The 18113-nt window shown below is 39.4% G+C and overlaps 1 protein-coding gene across 8 annotated transcripts in view; it reads left to right on the top strand.

Moving 5' to 3' along the window:
• The window catches only part of LOC149297782 (transcription factor 12-like), a 96953-nt gene that overhangs the window by 60207 nt on the left and 18633 nt on the right, over nucleotides 1-18113 (top strand). For 6 of the 8 annotated variants that reach the window (XM_089488316.1, XM_089488315.1, XM_089488311.1 and 3 more), the window contains exons 6-7: nucleotides 817-952; nucleotides 4292-4344. In XM_089488316.1, the coding sequence (XP_089344442.1) occupies nucleotides 817-952; nucleotides 4292-4344 (189 nt within the window). Of the gene's footprint in view, nucleotides 1-816; nucleotides 953-4291; nucleotides 4345-12507; nucleotides 12577-18113 lie in introns of those variants that run through there. The other 2 variants (XM_089488319.1, XM_089488317.1) reach the window with 1 other exon arrangement.

Genomic DNA, 18113 nt, shown 5'->3' with positions numbered 1-18113 from the left:
AATCCTGACGGTTATACAGGTTTACCCAAGTTAAAGCTTTCATGTGATATCAGTTGGTGGCACGGAGATCATCACCTGGACAAGTGTAAGGAATATATTTGTATGTATTCATTTCAGCTGCTTTATATACAGAAGCCAGAAAAGGCTTGAAGCAAAGTGTAAAATGATCTGTATAGGGCACTGTCATGACTTTCTGCCCTTACAAAATGCAGTGGAATACATTGACTGTAGCCCACTAATGGAGTAAATTCATCTCCTTCCACTTTTAGGTATAATATCTTGGGGAAAAAGAACAAGAGAACAGCCTTGTGATGGGTTCCAAACATCTCCCCAGAATTCTTGTAGCAGCTGCTCTAATCTGCTGCAATATCAACTAACAAACAATATCTCATTAAGGGGAGACATCAAGGCAAAATGGAAAAACCAGACATACATTAACTAAATAAAGCCTGCCATTACAATTACAAAATCAAACCAGCATCTTTCTGATAACCATTCACATCTGAAATGAATGCAAACCACAATAAAAGGAGCCACTATCTAACATTGTTATTTTAGTTACCGTTCAACTTTGTGTGGCTTTTTAGGTTCCTCATACGACAGTGCCCCTTCTTAAAAGGGAAAGTTTTGGGTAAAGTGCTTTAGTTCTGTAAGTAGAAGATGATATAATTGTAAATACATTTGAGAAAAAAAAGTTGGCAAGCAATATATTTGAACAGAAGGGTACATTAAGAAGCATAGATATGTTAAAGCTTTCTCTGGAACCTGATATTAAAGCATAAATCATTTTTTTTTGTGTGTTTTTGTTTTCTGCAGCCCAACCTCATTCGAGCAGACATTGGACTTGGAAGTTCAGGACAGCTTCCACCCTCAGGAAAACCAGGAAGTCCTTACTTCCCATTCTCTGCTTCAAATCCGCGTCGGAGGCCCTTGCAGGATACAGCGGCAATTGGTTAGTCATTTTGTATGTTTGTGTACGCGTGTGTGTATGCACATATATGGCTCAAAATATCACTTAGCTTTCCAGCCATAAGAAAGTTTTTTTTCATATACATTATTATTATTACGTTTCTTTTTTGTTACTCAGTGTGGTATAAGGGATGTGTCTGTACCCTTGCACACATGTATTGTTATAGTATGTTTGGTCTGTTCACTAAAGGGAGAATTGGCAGTTGTTGTTTCAGCTTGTCTGGTCTTTTATACAGCAGATTTAAATGATTCAGACTTCTTTATTCACTACCGTTCAAAAGTTTAGGATCGCTTAGCTGTTTTCATAGAAAACAAGGAAATTTCTAGCTAAGCTAAGATCGAATGATGAACTTGGCTTAGCGAACACAACATGCCATTGAAACACGGGAGTAATCGGAGCTGATAAAGGGCCTCTGTACGCCTATGGAGATTTTCTACTACAATCCTTTACAACCTCTACGCTGTATTTCAGATTCATTTCATGCTCTTTTAATGGACACAATTTGCCTTTCTTTCAAAAACCAAGGACATTTCTGAGCAACTCCAAACTTTTGAATGGTAGTGTATATCTGAACAGTATCGTGCAACAAAAGAAAAAAAACATTGAGACCAGCGATTAAATCACTGACCTTGATTGGAAAAAGGCTTTAGAGATTATACGTGTGATGTCATTCATATTTATAGGGTCTGTACAAAGCATATTATGTAACCGGCTTTGCCAAAAGGTGAACTGCGTGCTTTACGGACACTGTGTACCGATGACTCACAAGAAGTGTTTACATTATTTAGCATCTACTGTACGAATAAACACCTTTTAACAACGGCTAGTATGCAAGTACAAATATCTGCCCGTTGTCTAGTCTAACATTGCTATTATGTGAACTTTGTAGTTGTGCTTTCAAATTTTTATTATATTTATTTGGTTTTAAAATGAGGGAAATCCTTTCTTTGTTTTATTACTATGATATCATGTGATTGAATGCAAATTGTGCTTTCAGGTAGGTTTAGTTTAACGTATTCTGAATATATATATATATATATATATATAATCGTTCCTAGGTAAATCGTATCTATGTCATGTAATTCTGACTCTGACACACAAGGGCCTCCCAAAAGGAGAAAGGTGTTACAAACAAAATAGGAACAAAGTAAGCAGCTGCAGTAAAAGACACATACATGCATGGTGATTGCACTTTGTCATGATGAGACTTAATAACAAAATGCCCTTTTCTGCCACTTGTCTCTTTGATCAGTGTGATGTGATATATACAGTGGCAAAAATAAGTGAACCCTATAGAAATTACCAGCATTTATGTATAAATGTGTCTAAAAATATGATCTTCATCTAAATTCCAATCTTCAACAAACACAATCCAATTTAACTGATAACACACAAATAATTGTATTGTTTTTATCCATATGGAATACATCATACAAGTATTTACAATGCGGGTTGGACAAAGGCTAATCACCTCAATAAAAGCTAGGGAAAAAGAACCCTACAATAACAGCGAACGACTTGAAGGGATCATTAGAACTGCTTAAGATTTCTGTTTGAGTCTACCATACACAAACGTTGAACAGATTCTATGTGCTTTATGTTTGCCAAAGACCACCTTGACACTCCACAACAACATTTTGTGGACTGATGAAGCTAAAATAGAATTGTATGGGAAGAACACACAGCACTACGCATGGAGTAAAAAGAGCACCCCATTCCCACATGAAAAGATCATCCCAATGGTGAAGTATGGTGGAGGGAGCATCATGATTTAGGCCTGGACAGCTTGCCATCATGGAGTGGACAATTAATTCCCAAGTTTATTAAGGTATCATACAGGATAATGTCAGGGTGACTGTCTGCCAATTGAAGCTCAGAAGACATTGGGTGATGCAGCAGGACAGTTACCCTCAACATCAAAGGAAATATATTACAGAATGGCTTAAAAAAAGGAAAATCTGCCATTTGGAGTGGTCCATTCGGAGCCCAGACCTCAACCTATTAGAGATGCTGTGGAATGACCTCAAGAGAGCCGTTCACAGCAGACATCCTAGGGGTATGGCTGAGCTTAAGCAGTTCTGTAAGGAAGAACATGCATCCTTAACGTTGTGCAGGTCTGATCCGCAGCTACTGGAAGCGCTTGTTTGAGGTTATTGCTGCCAAAGGAGGTTCAACTAGTTTTTAAATCCAAGGGTTCACTTTTATCCACCAGCACTGTGAATGTTTAATCGGTGTGTTCAATAAAGACATGAAAGTTTATGAAAGATTATCATTATTTGTGTGTTATTATCTTAAACACATTGTGTTTGACTATACCTATGACTTAGATGTAGATCAGATCACATTTTATGAACAATTAATGCAGAAAACCATGTAATTCAAAGGCTTCATTTAATATTTTTTGCCCCTGTATCAGACGCTTTAGTAACTTGTTATTCTAAACTACACACTGCTACTGCTGAAATCCCTAAAGATCATAATTAAGTAAATTTTTGGTCCTGATTATGAAGTTGTTTATTTTTGCGGTACGTCAATCTGATATTGAGCTGGCCTTATGTATCATAGGCCCATCTAGTCTGCTCATTTGGAATCATTTCTACTTGTTTATTCCACGTACGTACATCCCAAGCTTTTTTTAATTCCTTTACTTTGGCTGTCTCTCCTTCAACTGAAAGGCTTTTGCAGGTATCTACTACCCTTCTATAAAGGAATCGTCAATCTTTTTATTAAAAATGTTTCAGTCTTGAACTTGATTTATTCCATTGACTTATTTAAATGTCTCTTGTAATGTTCTGTCTCTTCACACTTTAAGGTGTACATGTTAAAGTTTATTTCCAGGTATGTTTTGTCAGAAAGACCATGTGCTGAGCTAGTGGCCCTAAAACGCTCTTTAGATTATTTACGGATTTCTGAAAACATTGTGTCCAGAACCGGGCAAACCTTTCTAAATGAGGTCTCATCCTGGCATTCTACTGCACTGTTGCCCACCTTTTAGATCCTTTTTCGCAGTAGATCCCCATTCTTCTCTTGCAGTTGTCGGCAAAGCACCATTGCCTGCATTTCAGTCTTTTGATTTTCATTTTATTATCGCTAAACACGCTAGCACTAGTTGGTAATTTAGTCATATTATTGACAATAAATCGTAAAGATTACATTTTGTGAAAATGTCCTTTTTGTTGTTCAGTTCCTTCTAATAAGGCTATGAATTTCTGTACAGAAAAACTTGGGTGTTTGGTTGCTCCTCATATGTTGAGTACTTTGCGATGTTAAAAACTTGGCTCACGTCCCAATTTTGTTTCCTATTTTTTTTCGTATGTGCAGATCCTGTACAAACAAAGAAAATAAGAAAGGTCCCCCCTGGCTTGCCTTCTTCCGTAAGTACTACATTGTTAAAATTATTATGGGAAATAAATTGTACAGGTCATAGCAATCATATTAAACCGGTTTTCCACGGTGACCATAAACTGGCTGCCTTGATCAATGGCAGAGCTTCATTAGGTGGAAATCCACACTTGATGTTTAGTTTTCAGATTCACGGCAATGATTTGTAGCGCTGTGATGTGCTCTCGCCCCCTTGTCCCTGTCATTTGAATTCCTCTCATGGGAGGAGTGTAGGGCCAGGAGCTGTCAAAGAAGATCTCCTGTACAGGTCTTTTGATGTTTAATTAGTCATTATGTTGCCGAGCAGGAGGACAGACAGAGATTAATAGCCAAGAATCTTGGAAATTTACATTTGTAATAATCCCAATGGAGCCGAAGACATTAAGATTCGGAGGACACGTACGACTCAGCTTGCCTCGGTAGAGCTGTGGTTATTAATATGCATAAATCACCGAGTCAGATGTTCAGTGTGAAACCCTGGCGGATTTTAAAGCTTTCATTAAGCCGTTCCTAACTTCAGTCTAGCTTCAGGAAGGCTTTCAAGCAACTAGTTTGTTGATCCCTCTTTGCTCGAAAATATATCCTTAGAGAATAAAGGGCTTTGATGAAAAATGTTGGAAGGGCTTTGGCTGGGGAAAAAAACCCATTAATAGCTGTGATAATCTATTGCTATAGGGGTGTTCTGTGGTATTAAATATGCTTTATTCTTTAAAGGAAGAAAATTGTTTGTAAATGAATCTGCATTCAAAAATCCACGTGAAGTCACAATCCCAGTGCACCCAAGGAAGTCCCCCCCCCCCTTAGTTGTCTTCCTTCTGCTTAGAACAAACGAGAAGGGAGGGCGAGAGCCCTGCTGCCTTGTGGGGGTTCATGTCTTTGTTGTGTAAATGGACGTAGGGCTTTTATTTGGCAGTACTTAACACATGGGCGCAGGTGCAGACGGGTGAGTCATGACTCAAAGCAGTAGTGTTTGAAGAACGTAGGCTTGGTGCTCCTCAACACTCAATTTTGGATTATGGCTTTTCTTTTAGTTTCTTCCAGCACAGATAAATCCTTGATTTGAAATCCATTTCTAACCTTCCTTCCTGATGGCGCGTAAATGTTTTTTTATTTATATATATATATATGATTTTTTTTATTTTTTTTTTACAGCCCGGGGCAGCTGTGCACTGAACCTGCAGTATACCTGGAAGCCAGGACTGCAGCTGCACGCTCTCTTAAAAGCTTTTGCTTGCATAAGCACTTGGGCTCCACTAGAGGCTGAATAGCTGCTTGATAAACAAATGGAACACAATGCTTCAAATCATTTTTTCCCCAGGCCAGGAATATTTATTTTTTTTGCCTCTTAGCAGCTAAAAATAGTTTAGAGATTTACATTTTAACAGCGTCTCTAATGCAGGGGGGCTCAGCTCTGGCACTGCTGATTTCTGCCAGATTAACAAAAGATATGTTAGAGGCGCCAGCGATCACAACTTGTAACCCACCCAAATTTTCATTTAATATATAATAATGCGACTGCCTGAGTGCTGGCGACATTTAAATAACACATTAATACTTGGCAGCTCTGCCTAGGTAGTGTGGTGGAATTGCTTTCATTTGTAATCTTATTTTACTTAATAATATCTTGTATTAGTTGATGTATTCATGTGTTTTTATGGCCTTTTTTTTTTTTGAGGTGGAGGGAATAACATGTTTGTAAGATGTGAAATTTGAAGAATGAGATGCTTATTTTTTCATTAAAAGTTTCCGCCATACATGTTTTATTGTGTCATAGGCATAATGGTTTAATCTGACTTTGTGATAGTTGTTGCAGTGGTATAGTCCATTTGCATATGATGTCATAAGGCAGATGACGTTTCATCCGCTTTTCTCGTAACCTATGCATTTGTCAGCACACATGTCCGTGACGCTTGTTTCTAAAGAATTGTTGTGGTTTGCTTATTGATAAAAAAAAATATTTATCACTTCCCCCTCCAACCTTTTTCCCCTGATTTGATTTTTAGTTTAATTTTATTTTTTGTAACTTTGAAGTGCAGCTTGTTCACTTTCCTGCAGACGTTGGTGAGGAAGTACCACTAACGTTTAGCGTGTGCGCTTTCCGTGCTTCTCTAGTGGCTAGTGTCGCACGTACTTGTGCTTTGCCAACTGGGCCAAGAAGCCCTTTACTCACACTGTGCCATGCACAAGGAGGCTACAGAGACGTAATTAAATGAATGGAAAAATAAACCTGAATATCTATTAAAATTTCTGCTAACATCTGTTTTATATGATCAGATAACCTACATTCTCCTGAGGTCTCTTTTAACTATAACAATGGTTAAAGGCTCTATGTTTTTGCTTCGCCTCTGATAACCCATTCTATGAGTGCCATGTGCGTCTGACAGCTCCTCTGAAGAACTGCGCAGGAGGGTGTGAGTTGTTTACAGAGAACACCCGGTACCCGTGTAAATGCGTTATTCTAGCATATGCGTTCACTTTCCACTTACTTTCTTCAAAAGGTTCATACTTATTAGGTTTGTAATCAATAATTCCTGTCTTGACGACTGTGATATGGTAGATCACGAATAAATGAATTAAGTTGCAGGCGTGTATTTATTTTCCCGTCTCTTCCTACCAAGGTTGAGATTACAGCGCCCTCTGCAGGCCCGCTGGATACACTGCACCCGAGCAGCAGCGTTTACACTTGGTCTGCGCAGCTCCATGACTTCATATTGTTTGGGTTTAATGAGAGGGATCTAAATGCCCTGCATGTGGGTAAAGAAACAGTTGGCTGTATTAGACGTGAGCTTCTCGGTGGGAGGCAGGCATTCTCTCCCTAACAGTTTAGCATTGTTTCATATTTTTTAAACTGCAATTAATGAGAGTTGGATGTGTGAATGCCCCCATTATTTCCCCGAACGTTGCGGCTTCATTTGTCCGGCGGTGGGTTGTATGACCCTGCTAATTTAGCGTCGGTTAGCAGACATGCTAACCGTTTCTGTAACTGTCTGCCGCAGCTTGTTTTCAGATCGTTACTGTGATACGTTGTGAAATCCGCGTTGGAAAATGGTAAGGCTGGAGGTCTCGAATAGTACACCCCGCGCAACAAAGTAAGAGGAAACATTTTAAAGCTAAGAGTAAATAATTTAATTTATTTTAGACATCGCATGCGTGTTTTCTTACCGTGACCTGAGCCACGTGCACTTCTGCGTTCTTTGTAAATGAAACATATTGCGAGCCCCATATGTTTCTGGGTCAGGCAGCAATGAAATATGGTTTTGCAAGTCGGTGCATATTATTTAAATTGCTCATAATGGTATTTCACTTGAAACTTTATTACCAGATTTAAACTGACATGATCTTTGCCCCCTCTCTGTGAGGTCTTGTGTTTTTGTGTGTGTACATTGAATTTAGCTTGTAACCGTTCCTGTTTTTGCTTCCTAGCGTAGCCCGCCATACAATCAAAACACTTCTGGCCATAAATTAGACGTTATATATACTTAGCATTACATTCTCACACGCCGTCTCCCTGGCTTTGTGTGCGTCGCTACACCGGTAACATTGCTTCTTGCTACATTTTGTAATTCTATATATATAAATTGCAAAAAATGAAATCATCGAGCCTCTCAAAGTTCCCCTCTCTCCCAAGATTGGCCCGGAAATAATCTTAAGCTTCCCTTGACAGGAACAGGTTAATTTATACCATTTAAAAAAAAAAAAAATCTATTATTATGTTCATTATCACTGAGATTATTATTGTTGTTACAAGTATTGCAATAGCAATGCTACACAGTGTCTGATCTTTACTAGTAGATCCAGCTACACAACGGCTGAAGAACACTGTGTGTCCGCAACGTAGTTTCTTTGGTCTTATCTTAGTTGTTGACCCCAGTATCTTTGGGATGTAGGAGTCAGGGTGTTACATTAAGACTTGATTGGTTTGTTGCTAGTTTAGGGTACAAAAAATGCACATGGATCTAATGCGGTTTATCGTATGGGTTTTTGTTGCTCTCCCCGTGACGGACACGGTGCGGCTCATTATGACGGTAATTGAAGATAATTGACTTTAGTTGACCATCTGCCTGGCTTGCAGTGTAAACAATCCACGCGCCCGGGTCATGTCCGCATGACTGCAATGATAAAGTGTGTGACTTTATTATTCTCTTTAACACCACCGACCTATTTACTGCTTATAGCACAGTGAGCATATTTCTGTCGTTTATGGTTTTATTGCGGAGAGATTGAAAAGGTTCAGCAGAGTGGAGAAAGTCCTTGCGGCGCTGATGAGCTCCGTCTACACGCGGCTTCGTAGATCTGCCGAAATCTTTCCCCCCTCCACAAGTAAACCGTGAGCTTTGTGGCCTAGGCAGTGGCTGTTTAGGCTTACATGAATCTTTTAGTGTTTCAGAGTGCTTGGGCTTTGCCGTGGAGGTTAGCGGAGATGGAATTTAATACTCTTATAGTGGCAGTAAGCCTACATGACAATTGATTTTCCTTGCAGAGAATAATTCAAATTGAGCTTGTCTTCTGGAGTCATTAACCCTGTGTAGGATAACAAAAAAAAGAGTCGCGCCTGCTACAGTTGCTACGTTTTAAAGGCTCATTAAGTTAAACATCAGCGTTGTCTGTTTCCAGTAAAAAGATATAGCAAAAAAATAAATAAATAGGCAATACTGCGGTTTCCTGGCCGGAGATATCCCAGCACCCTGGTAGTTATGCTCCAGCAACCATTTTTAGGTCCATTGCCTAAGTTTTTGATATTCCGCGTGGATGCGTCCTTGTGTGAGACATAATTATTTGGACTGGTTTGCACCTTAATGCCATGTTTCAGAAGTTTGTAGAACAAATGTAAAATTAACAGCAAAGCACGGATGTCGAGCTACTGTATATAACTGATGCTTATATTACCCATATGTAATTTATTGCACCTAAACATGTGTCTTGGTACGTTATACTCCAGCAAAGCGTAGTTAATCCGGAATCAAGGATTTTTTTTTATTTATTGCAGGCAAGCGGGAGAGAAAGCGTTAACATATAGGTTTCCATCCATAATTAGAAGCTAGTTCTGTGTGCGTCAGACCATGTAATGTATTTGTGCTCCGAGAAACACACAGTTTGTTTAGCTTAACAATGTGGGCTTGTGAATGGAAACAATTCTGCGAGGGGAGCGCAGGGCAGTTCACTGCTACGCTGCAGAAGAGACGGCCTCTGGAATAAAGTGACTTCTAGTATTCTTTTTTTTTTTAAAGAAGGTTCCTTTATTTTTTAGGAAATTGACCTAGAGAATAAATAAGGCATATTTATTTTGCATTTATTTTTCTGAAAAAAGTTACGAAACACAAAACACGTGTAAAAATTTGGCAAAGCGTGAACGTGAAATGTTAAAATGTATCCGTTTTGTATAAAGTGATGACCACCAGGTAGAAAATGTGATTTAATGAAGTTGAAGCTGGTGGGAGTTTTTTCCCTTTAAGAATAGTTTCAGAAACTTGTTTTCGTCCCTCTTGCGCTCCAATTATAAGTTACTCTCTCCACGCTTGTTGTTAAATTAACCCTAAAGCCCCAAATGGACTTACAGATGGACTCGGAAGTGTTTTTGGGCTAAAATCCGGAGCGTTTCATGTTTACAGTGCTTTACGAGACGCGGCTTGCGTTTTTGCGGTGTGACACCCCCACACCATTTGTACGCCATTGACAGCTCCTGTCTAGGAACAGTCTACACATTGTTAATGGGGAATAGAGACAAGTCATTGTAAAGCCCAAATCAAAGCTCCGTACCCAGCCCTCCGAGTACTGAAACCAGCTTTTGTGGTCCTTGGGGGAGGAAGAAGCTCCAGATCATTCAGCAGCAGTCACCGTGATGCCTTTTAGCAGCTGCTGCGCCTTTTCTATTGAGACAGTTTTTTTCCCCTTTCTTTCTATGTAATATGTAAAGCATTGTGTAAAGTTTTATGCTGTCTGGGTGTAAATAGCTAGAAATTGTTTCAGCGTCCTACAAACTGCTAATTGTTTCATTGGAAGGCATGTTTGCCTGACTGCGTGTACCAAAAATCCTAGTGGCGTGTGCATGCAGGCGTTCCTGTGTTAGTGTTGGCGTATGACATGTATGAACCTGGATGTAGCAGTCCGGGCAGCTGGCATAGTATGGAGGGTGCAATGCTCTGCAGCGTTATTGTGACAGTAACCGTCATTATTTACTAATAAGGGCACAGTAATCAAAAATACACCCCAGACATTACACATACAGCATAGATCCTTTTGATTGCAACTGTTATCGCTGCCTCGTTGTGCGATTTGTGTAATGTAATTATATTGTTATTCATAAAGTGTTTGGGGCAACATAATATTTGAAACAGTTTTGTTTGGGTCAAAATTAAAAACGTGAATCTCCCAGCATTTAAACAGCGAGGAGAGACACTCCAAATAGATGACTTGGTTTCATAGGTTGCTATAAATACATTACAGGTTACCTAATAGACTTGGACTAATTGATCATTTTATTTTTGGTCCATTCGTTTTCGGACAACACATTTAGTTTCCTGCCCTTTCGGTTCAGATGAAATTCAGAGGGCTTTTTACTAAACAAAATTAGTCGCCACTCTCTTGTGTACCCCTTTCTATATATTTTACTCAACTCCCAGGTGCTGGCAGGTATGTTTTTCATACCAGAAGCCGGGCCAAGTGTTCCCTATAAAGACAGAAGAAAGATTTATAGAACACCTTTGCAATACTTTAATGCAAACTATTTAACGCATTTCTTGCAGCTGGACACGGTGCCAGGCTGCTCTCCTTATAATTTGTTGCAAATCATTGGATCTCCCTGTGCATCAGAGAGCATAATTAGACCAAAGACATAGATTAATTGCCTACAAGGTCCTCACTACAGCATTCTGTGTGTTGCCAGGACTGTTGGATACTTAATACTCTGCTTGTGAACAGGAAAATTACCGATTTTCTATTTAAGACTAATGGCCATTTTTACCAGTACATGTAATATAGGGGGTATGTTTGTATATATAGCAGGATACAGAGGTAAAAGGCAGCAAATTCGGTCTGAGGTGTGCCAAGACCGACATACCAGGTAGACCAAGAAACCAACCCCCCCTTCCCGAAAATGAAGAAAGAATGAAAGAAAAGGGACAAATAAAAGAGGAGAGAGATTAAAGAAGGGAGGGAGACACAGGTTAAATAACCAGTGCCGCCGCCGCCCCCACCCCACAACAACTTCATGCTAATTTATGTACACACATATAATATATAATATATATATATTAGCCTATATGTGTGTACCCACCACTTAACAAGCATTGACTTTTGTGTTTGGGTTATTATTATTTATTGCTTTATATAGCGCTGTCATATAATGTAACGCTGTACAATGGGTAAGCAGGACATAACAAGTAGTATATAGCATATCAGACCTTACAGAAACAGGTGAGGAGAGCCCTGCTCAAATGGGCATAAAATCCAGAGGTGTTGGCAATTCCAGTTCTTGTGCCGTGAATTGTTTTAACGCAAGAGCTTATATTCTATGTAGCTGCATCATGCACGTGGCGTACCTTTATGTTTCACTCAGTATGTCATTGGCAAATAAATAAAAACTATTGCTTGCAACACTCTTTGACAATTGATACAGTTTTACCCTGTCATGTTTGCATGCTGCGCATGTTTGCGCATGCTGGCTGAATAACCACTGTGGCAGTGCCAGGGTTAATAGTTGCTGCTTGAGGTATTGAGTGTTGCGGCATATAAGCCTACTATATAGTGCTGCCACTCACAAGACAACTCTGCCTTGGCTTCAACAAGTGCTAGAATTTCATCCGAATAGTACTTTTCAGGCATTTAACTCTTCTTTTGCCTCTGCGTGCACATAGTTGGTACTTTTTAACCTTAGAATCAGATGGCTGCTTCATAGCTTTGATGTCCCCTCCGACCTTCTGGGAGATGTTACTGGATCGCGATACCACTTACACAATTAGGGTGTGATCAGGGTTGAAAGAGATTACTGTATGTTGCTGCCCTCCCCCTTTTTTCTGTGTGGGATGGTACAGCCCTGTTTTGCATAAGTTTCTTTTGAGTAGCTCCATGTGTAGACGGGGCAGGCACAGTGCTGGTGGGCTTGCTGTGCGATCGGGTGGATGTATGCCTGGGATTGAAGCACTTTCACCGGGATCAACATGTATTGTGCATACCCTGTGGCTGGAGTGGGCAGCAATTCTTTGATGTACTACTACAATGGAAAAACGGTGAGATAGCCTAATGTGTGTTAACTGCCTGCGTCCCCCTCCAGTCCTAGCCTTTCATTTGTGTTTGGCTTCCCCGAGGCAGAAGACGCTAGCCCGTAACAAAAGTTCCTAATGATTGTGCGCTGTTTATTCCGAATAGTATTTCTTATTTTATTTCTTTGGTGAAACGTTATTTTGCTAACTAGAAGTAAAGCTCTACGGGCAGACAAGACAGAATATCCATTACATGTATTTTCTCAGGGCTCGTAGAACAACATTTTTGTTTTGTGCGTGCCAAATATATGATAAATATGGAAACAAGTAACAGACATTTGTTATAAAGTATTGTGCTGTTTGATCATTTACAATCGCACTTATGATCCGTTATAGAGCAGTTTTTTTTGTTTTATTTTATTTTAGAAGAAATGTTGATGTAAATTCTGTTTTGTTGAGAATAAGCAGTGCTTTGAATTTCTGGGAATGATTAAGGGAAGATTGGGGTTTCCTGTATAGACTGAGGTCCAGCGGCTGGGCGCAGCGTTATTCCATCTGCTTCCAATCAAATGATGCCCTGCCCGAAAATCATTACGCCTTCAGGCCAAACGGACCTGCAAAAGGACCTGTTCGGGGATCCCATTTGGTCCGTTTGTTTAGTTTTCGTTATCTGCAGTTATTTTTTGTATTAATTCAGTTTCCGGTGCATCAAATATTGTTTAGTTACGTTTAAAAAAGTACTGTCACAGTTCGAATTGGTGGAAGTTCATTGATGCCTCTGCGGAAGGTTCTAGAACATGCGGATCAAAGCCACTTGTTTGAGTTTTTCCGTTCTTCTATTAAGGGATGAGTGTATATACGAATGAATGTGTGTGTGTGTGTGTGTGTATATATGTATATATATATATGTATATGTAAATAAAATAGTGGTTTATCATTATGTTTGATTTATCTGAAAATATATCACTTAGCAGACACATATGTACTTAGTTTGATACTTACTTGCGCAAATGTAACTTTAGTAACTAAAGACTTAGTTGGGAACATGTGTTTTTTTTTGTTCTGTGGCAAGGGAAATAAAAATCTTTGATGTCATTAAGCATTTCCAGGCTTCCAGGGGATGGGGGGGGGGGGGGTTTGCTGGTACATTAAAGGGATGCCTGGCCTGGAAATTCATACAATGTGTATGTCGTAGGTCAGAGGTGACATTTACAAGCCTGTGCAATTGGTAAACAAGTGATAGATAATTACGCTATGTCTTGATATATCTGTATCTGGGTACAATCACTACGATAACGAGGTAGTCGGTAGGCACGCATAAAAAAAAATTAGGTAATATGGAAAGATATTTATTCTTCAATATATATTAGTAGACTTTCTAGGCTGCTTTTGGGTTTGTTTGTACACTTTTAAAATGTTTTAGGAATTGAAAATAAACATCTTGAACCACTTGTTCTGTGAGATGTTTGGCGATTATCTTTTGGGTCAACTCCATTTGATATGCTTGGAGAAAATACAAATAAATAAAATGCAGACAGCCTTATTTTTAAGACTTTGGGGAAGTAAAGAGATTGGAGATGGCCCCGTTTAATAAAGCTTAATAGAGCCAATGGGAAATTGCATGGTGGCCCAGCCATTAACTGAATAAAGAAAATGAAACTCTCCTCCCCGCGTCAGACAGACAGCCGAGGGGGGATGAGTGAGCGGTGGGCTGGGCATTTGTATTGGAAACACTGGGGGTAATCTGGCCTTTTTGTATTATTTAATACCACGAGCCTTGTGCAATGGTCATTTCTATAGACGACCAACCCCCTACACAGCCCTATTTCTATTCTAGGCACACAATGCCCCGGGACAGCAAATATAGGATCTTTCTCATGCCGAAAGCCTAATCTGCATCCTCCCTCCGCGCAGCTCCTGGAAACTGCTGCAATCGCTTTCATTTCCCTCTTTCACTTTCTTCTTTCCACGATTGAGCCATTGGGTAATATTTTTTAATTTTTTCGCTGTGACCTTCATTGCAAACAGAGTCACAAATTTTAATCGTAGAATACCTGGGCATCCTTTATTTGATTTATCTTCCCAGTCTGAGAAAATATCACCCAACATAGGAAAAGGTCAATAATACACACGGTGTTCTACTTTTTGTGCAGTCTGTTAATTCACTTTTTTTCTTCTGGGTAGTCATAGTGGAGCGTGCCTATTCTGGCCACTGGAAAGCTCCCATATTCTAATTGTATATATTAAGAAAATAAAAAATAATGCAGTTTCACACAAACATCCCCTATTTGTATTATATGCATAGAAATATAATTCTCTCTCTTACACAAACCATGCAAACTATATTTATTGAGCTTTCCCAGAATTCCCAGCTTAGTTATCAGGCTCAATAACTTGCTGTTTGAAATGAGAATGTAGTATGGGATTTTTACTTATTCGATTTTGGCGTATATATCTCATATGGCGAGCAGAGTGTCGCCAACGAGGTTATTTGGAATGATTTGGTAAAACGTTAGGTCTCTGGTTCATAAATTAATAGCGCAAACCTTTGCGTGATGATGAGTAGTACTTCACACCCATTTAGGTTTTCCAGTTCAAAGCGGAGGGTTATCACTGAAACGTTTACAGCCCCGCAGGTGAAAGTTAGTGCTGTCCTGCGTCTTACTTTTTTCTATCACTGATTAGTTCTTCCTCGGGTCAGCAGGACGCGTTGATACGAGTGCCGGCACAATAGCCATGCTGCTCAGTATATAGTGCCCTGAACCAGGACTAATGTCTAAGAACTTTCCCTTGGGTCAGAGACAAAAGTCAAAATAGTTTGAACGACTTTCTAAAGTGAAATCATAGCACGTGTGTGTGTGTGTGTGTGTGTGTGTGTATATATATATATGGGAAGTTTTAATATAAAAGTGTGGAAACTTTTCAAACGTCCCTTGTGTATATGTATATGTTTATATAAATATATATATATAATTTATTCTGGTTTCCAAGTGTTTTGGGATGAGTAATAATAATAATTGTCTGGCTGCATGTGTTTAAAGTATTTTTAGGATAATTATGATAATGCAAGGCGTTTATTACACTAGCGGTGCAAATGAACAATTGATCACTACAGCATTTGAGAATGTTATGTAGTGTACATGTTTCCATACCAAATTGTATGCATTAGAAGTGTACTCAGAACTTTACATTACAGGGAAGGCAGAGTAAGCACAACAGGTACACAGACATTACGGGAATCACAATGGCGTGTGACACCCGGTAAGACTGTGCACTACAGCTCCCATGACGCTTAGCCAGCCATGACCCTACAGCACCTGATTGGCTCGGATCGTTCCATATGTCTTATCCTTGTCCCACCCACTAAGGCTGCTTGACTGCAGAAGGGGGTCACGTGTTGCCTGCAACTTTATGCCTCGCGCTGGAATACAACTTTCATCATCCTTAGCCAGCCGGGTTACAGCTGGCGTGTGTCCGCTAGCACTTTGTTTATTAGCATGGGAATATCTGCCTTGATTAATTGAGCTCCCTTTTATTTACGGGAACGTGTCTCAGGCTAATATCCCTGTAAAAGATTCCTCCAAGCCTGCGGTGACAGCCTGTAGAGTTTGTTGTCCACGTCGGCATTCCATGTTTGCTTCCCAAAGTCTTTGTTTGTGTTCCAGATTCTGACGAGAGAGCCATGTAACCTATAATAGGCTCCTTCTGTAAATTATACAACACACTTCAAAGATACTTTCCGTTTTCAAGCTTCATTCTAAAGTCAAGCTATGGTTTAGCCGCTTAAGAGCCCAGAAAAGGATGCAGCGCTGCCAGCTTGTCTGCCATGTCCATCGGCCTCGCAGTGTATTGAGCATATTGAGCTGGAAAGATCTGTGTCAATATACTTAAATAATAAAATGCTATATCATTTATTCATTCATATAGCTCCATGATATTCCGTGTCGCTGCACAGTGGGTAAAAACGGACATATCTCTGTTTATTAGTTATGTTATACACTGTCCTGTCTATCTGTTCTGCATTGCTGTGTTTTTCCCTTTCTGCTTCTTTACGTTCACAAACAACTGCATTTTATCAGCGACAGGTAAAATGTATGAAGTGTTAGTATTGGGAACGGTTTTATTTTGTATTATTTCCGCTGTGTGGATTTGTTTTTAATGGTTCAGTAGCTGTGATAACTGCTGTTTACATGGCACATAGCTATTCATCTGATTCTTGGTACTTGTTACGATAAAACATTACTGTTTGTTTCACAAGTTTGACCAGAGAGGAAAAAACTGAGATCTAAGTCTTTTAAGATTTGTCACCGTGGACGAGCACCACCTCAAGTCGGACTGAGAGCAGACGGGCTCTTGGCATTAAACGGGAAATTCTGGCGTTTATTTGCAGGTGATCGGATGACACGGCCATCTGCTTTTTATTTGTAGGCATTTCTTATTGCATCTAAAAGGCCTTCTCTTTTTTTCACTGGTTTGGCCGGCTACTTCCTCGCATCTGGAGGTAATGAAATGTAGCTCTTTTGATGTGAAGAATTGTAGTTGGCATAATATCACTGCTATATTTTTTTTATTATTTTTATTTTTAAGTAACTGTAGTTGTTTCGTTTTCCTTATTTTTGTATTATTATAATAAAAATATTATTTTTTTAAGTGTAGTGAAATACAATGTTCTTACGCACTTCTACCTAAATCCATTTTTTTATTTTTCAGATTTTTTTTTTTATTTAAATCTTGGATGATTGATTGTAAATGCTAAATATACATTTTGTTCAGTTTTTTGTTTTCTTTAAGAAATCGGCTTTGTGCACTAAATTCTGCGCAGTTTATTCTTTACATCCTCATTTGAATACGTAGCCGTATATACAGAATAAAACACTATTTTCTATTGAGAACACGGCACGTTTGTAATGTAAAAGTATCTATTTGTAGTCTAATTAAATTTGGGCATGCTTTTTGGAGTGCCGAGTTCTCTGCGTTTGACTTTATGACTAATAACGTCAAGTCGCTAGGAGTAACGCTTGGCTTTATGTACCAATAGCAGTATCTTTATGGCACGCTGTAAAGATATATTCCAGGAACATGCCATATGTGATTCCCATTAATCGCTTTATCTGTGCGCTGCTCCTGCAGGTGTTTCGCCTCATTTTATGGCTATCCTTGGTTTGTGACAGTGATAGATTAACGCGGCATTTTCTGCCGCCCGAAGTCAGTCTGACAATTAGATTTGTTATAGAAATTAAATTGTGTTGTAGGTTTCAGGTGAAATTAGAATGTGCTAAAATGTAATTGATCGAATCTCCATTTCTTGTGTATAGTTCTATAAGCGTCCTAGGTTTTAGTGGATTCGTGTATTCGTATTACAATGACGGCAAAGCTGTTATCGGTTCGCGTGTGTCGGGCCTGTCGCTTCTCCAATGGACGTGTCGGCTCGCCCAGTAGGTAACGCACTTGAGTCATTGCCGTCTTGAAGATGTTTGAAGCGTGATCTCCGGACATCCGCAACATTCATGACCAGATGTTACCGTGTATAGGAGGTGTACGTCGAGCTGGCAGACCTAGAACAA

The sequence above is a fragment of the Sceloporus occidentalis genome, unplaced genomic scaffold (assembly GCF_023333645.1).
Source record: "Sceloporus occidentalis isolate IW3139 unplaced genomic scaffold, rSceOcc1.0.p SCAF_37, whole genome shotgun sequence".
NCBI lineage: Eukaryota > Metazoa > Chordata > Lepidosauria > Squamata > Phrynosomatidae > Sceloporus > Sceloporus occidentalis.
The sequence above is the reverse complement of the archived record's forward strand: the minus strand, read 5'-3'. Positions and strand labels throughout refer to the sequence as shown.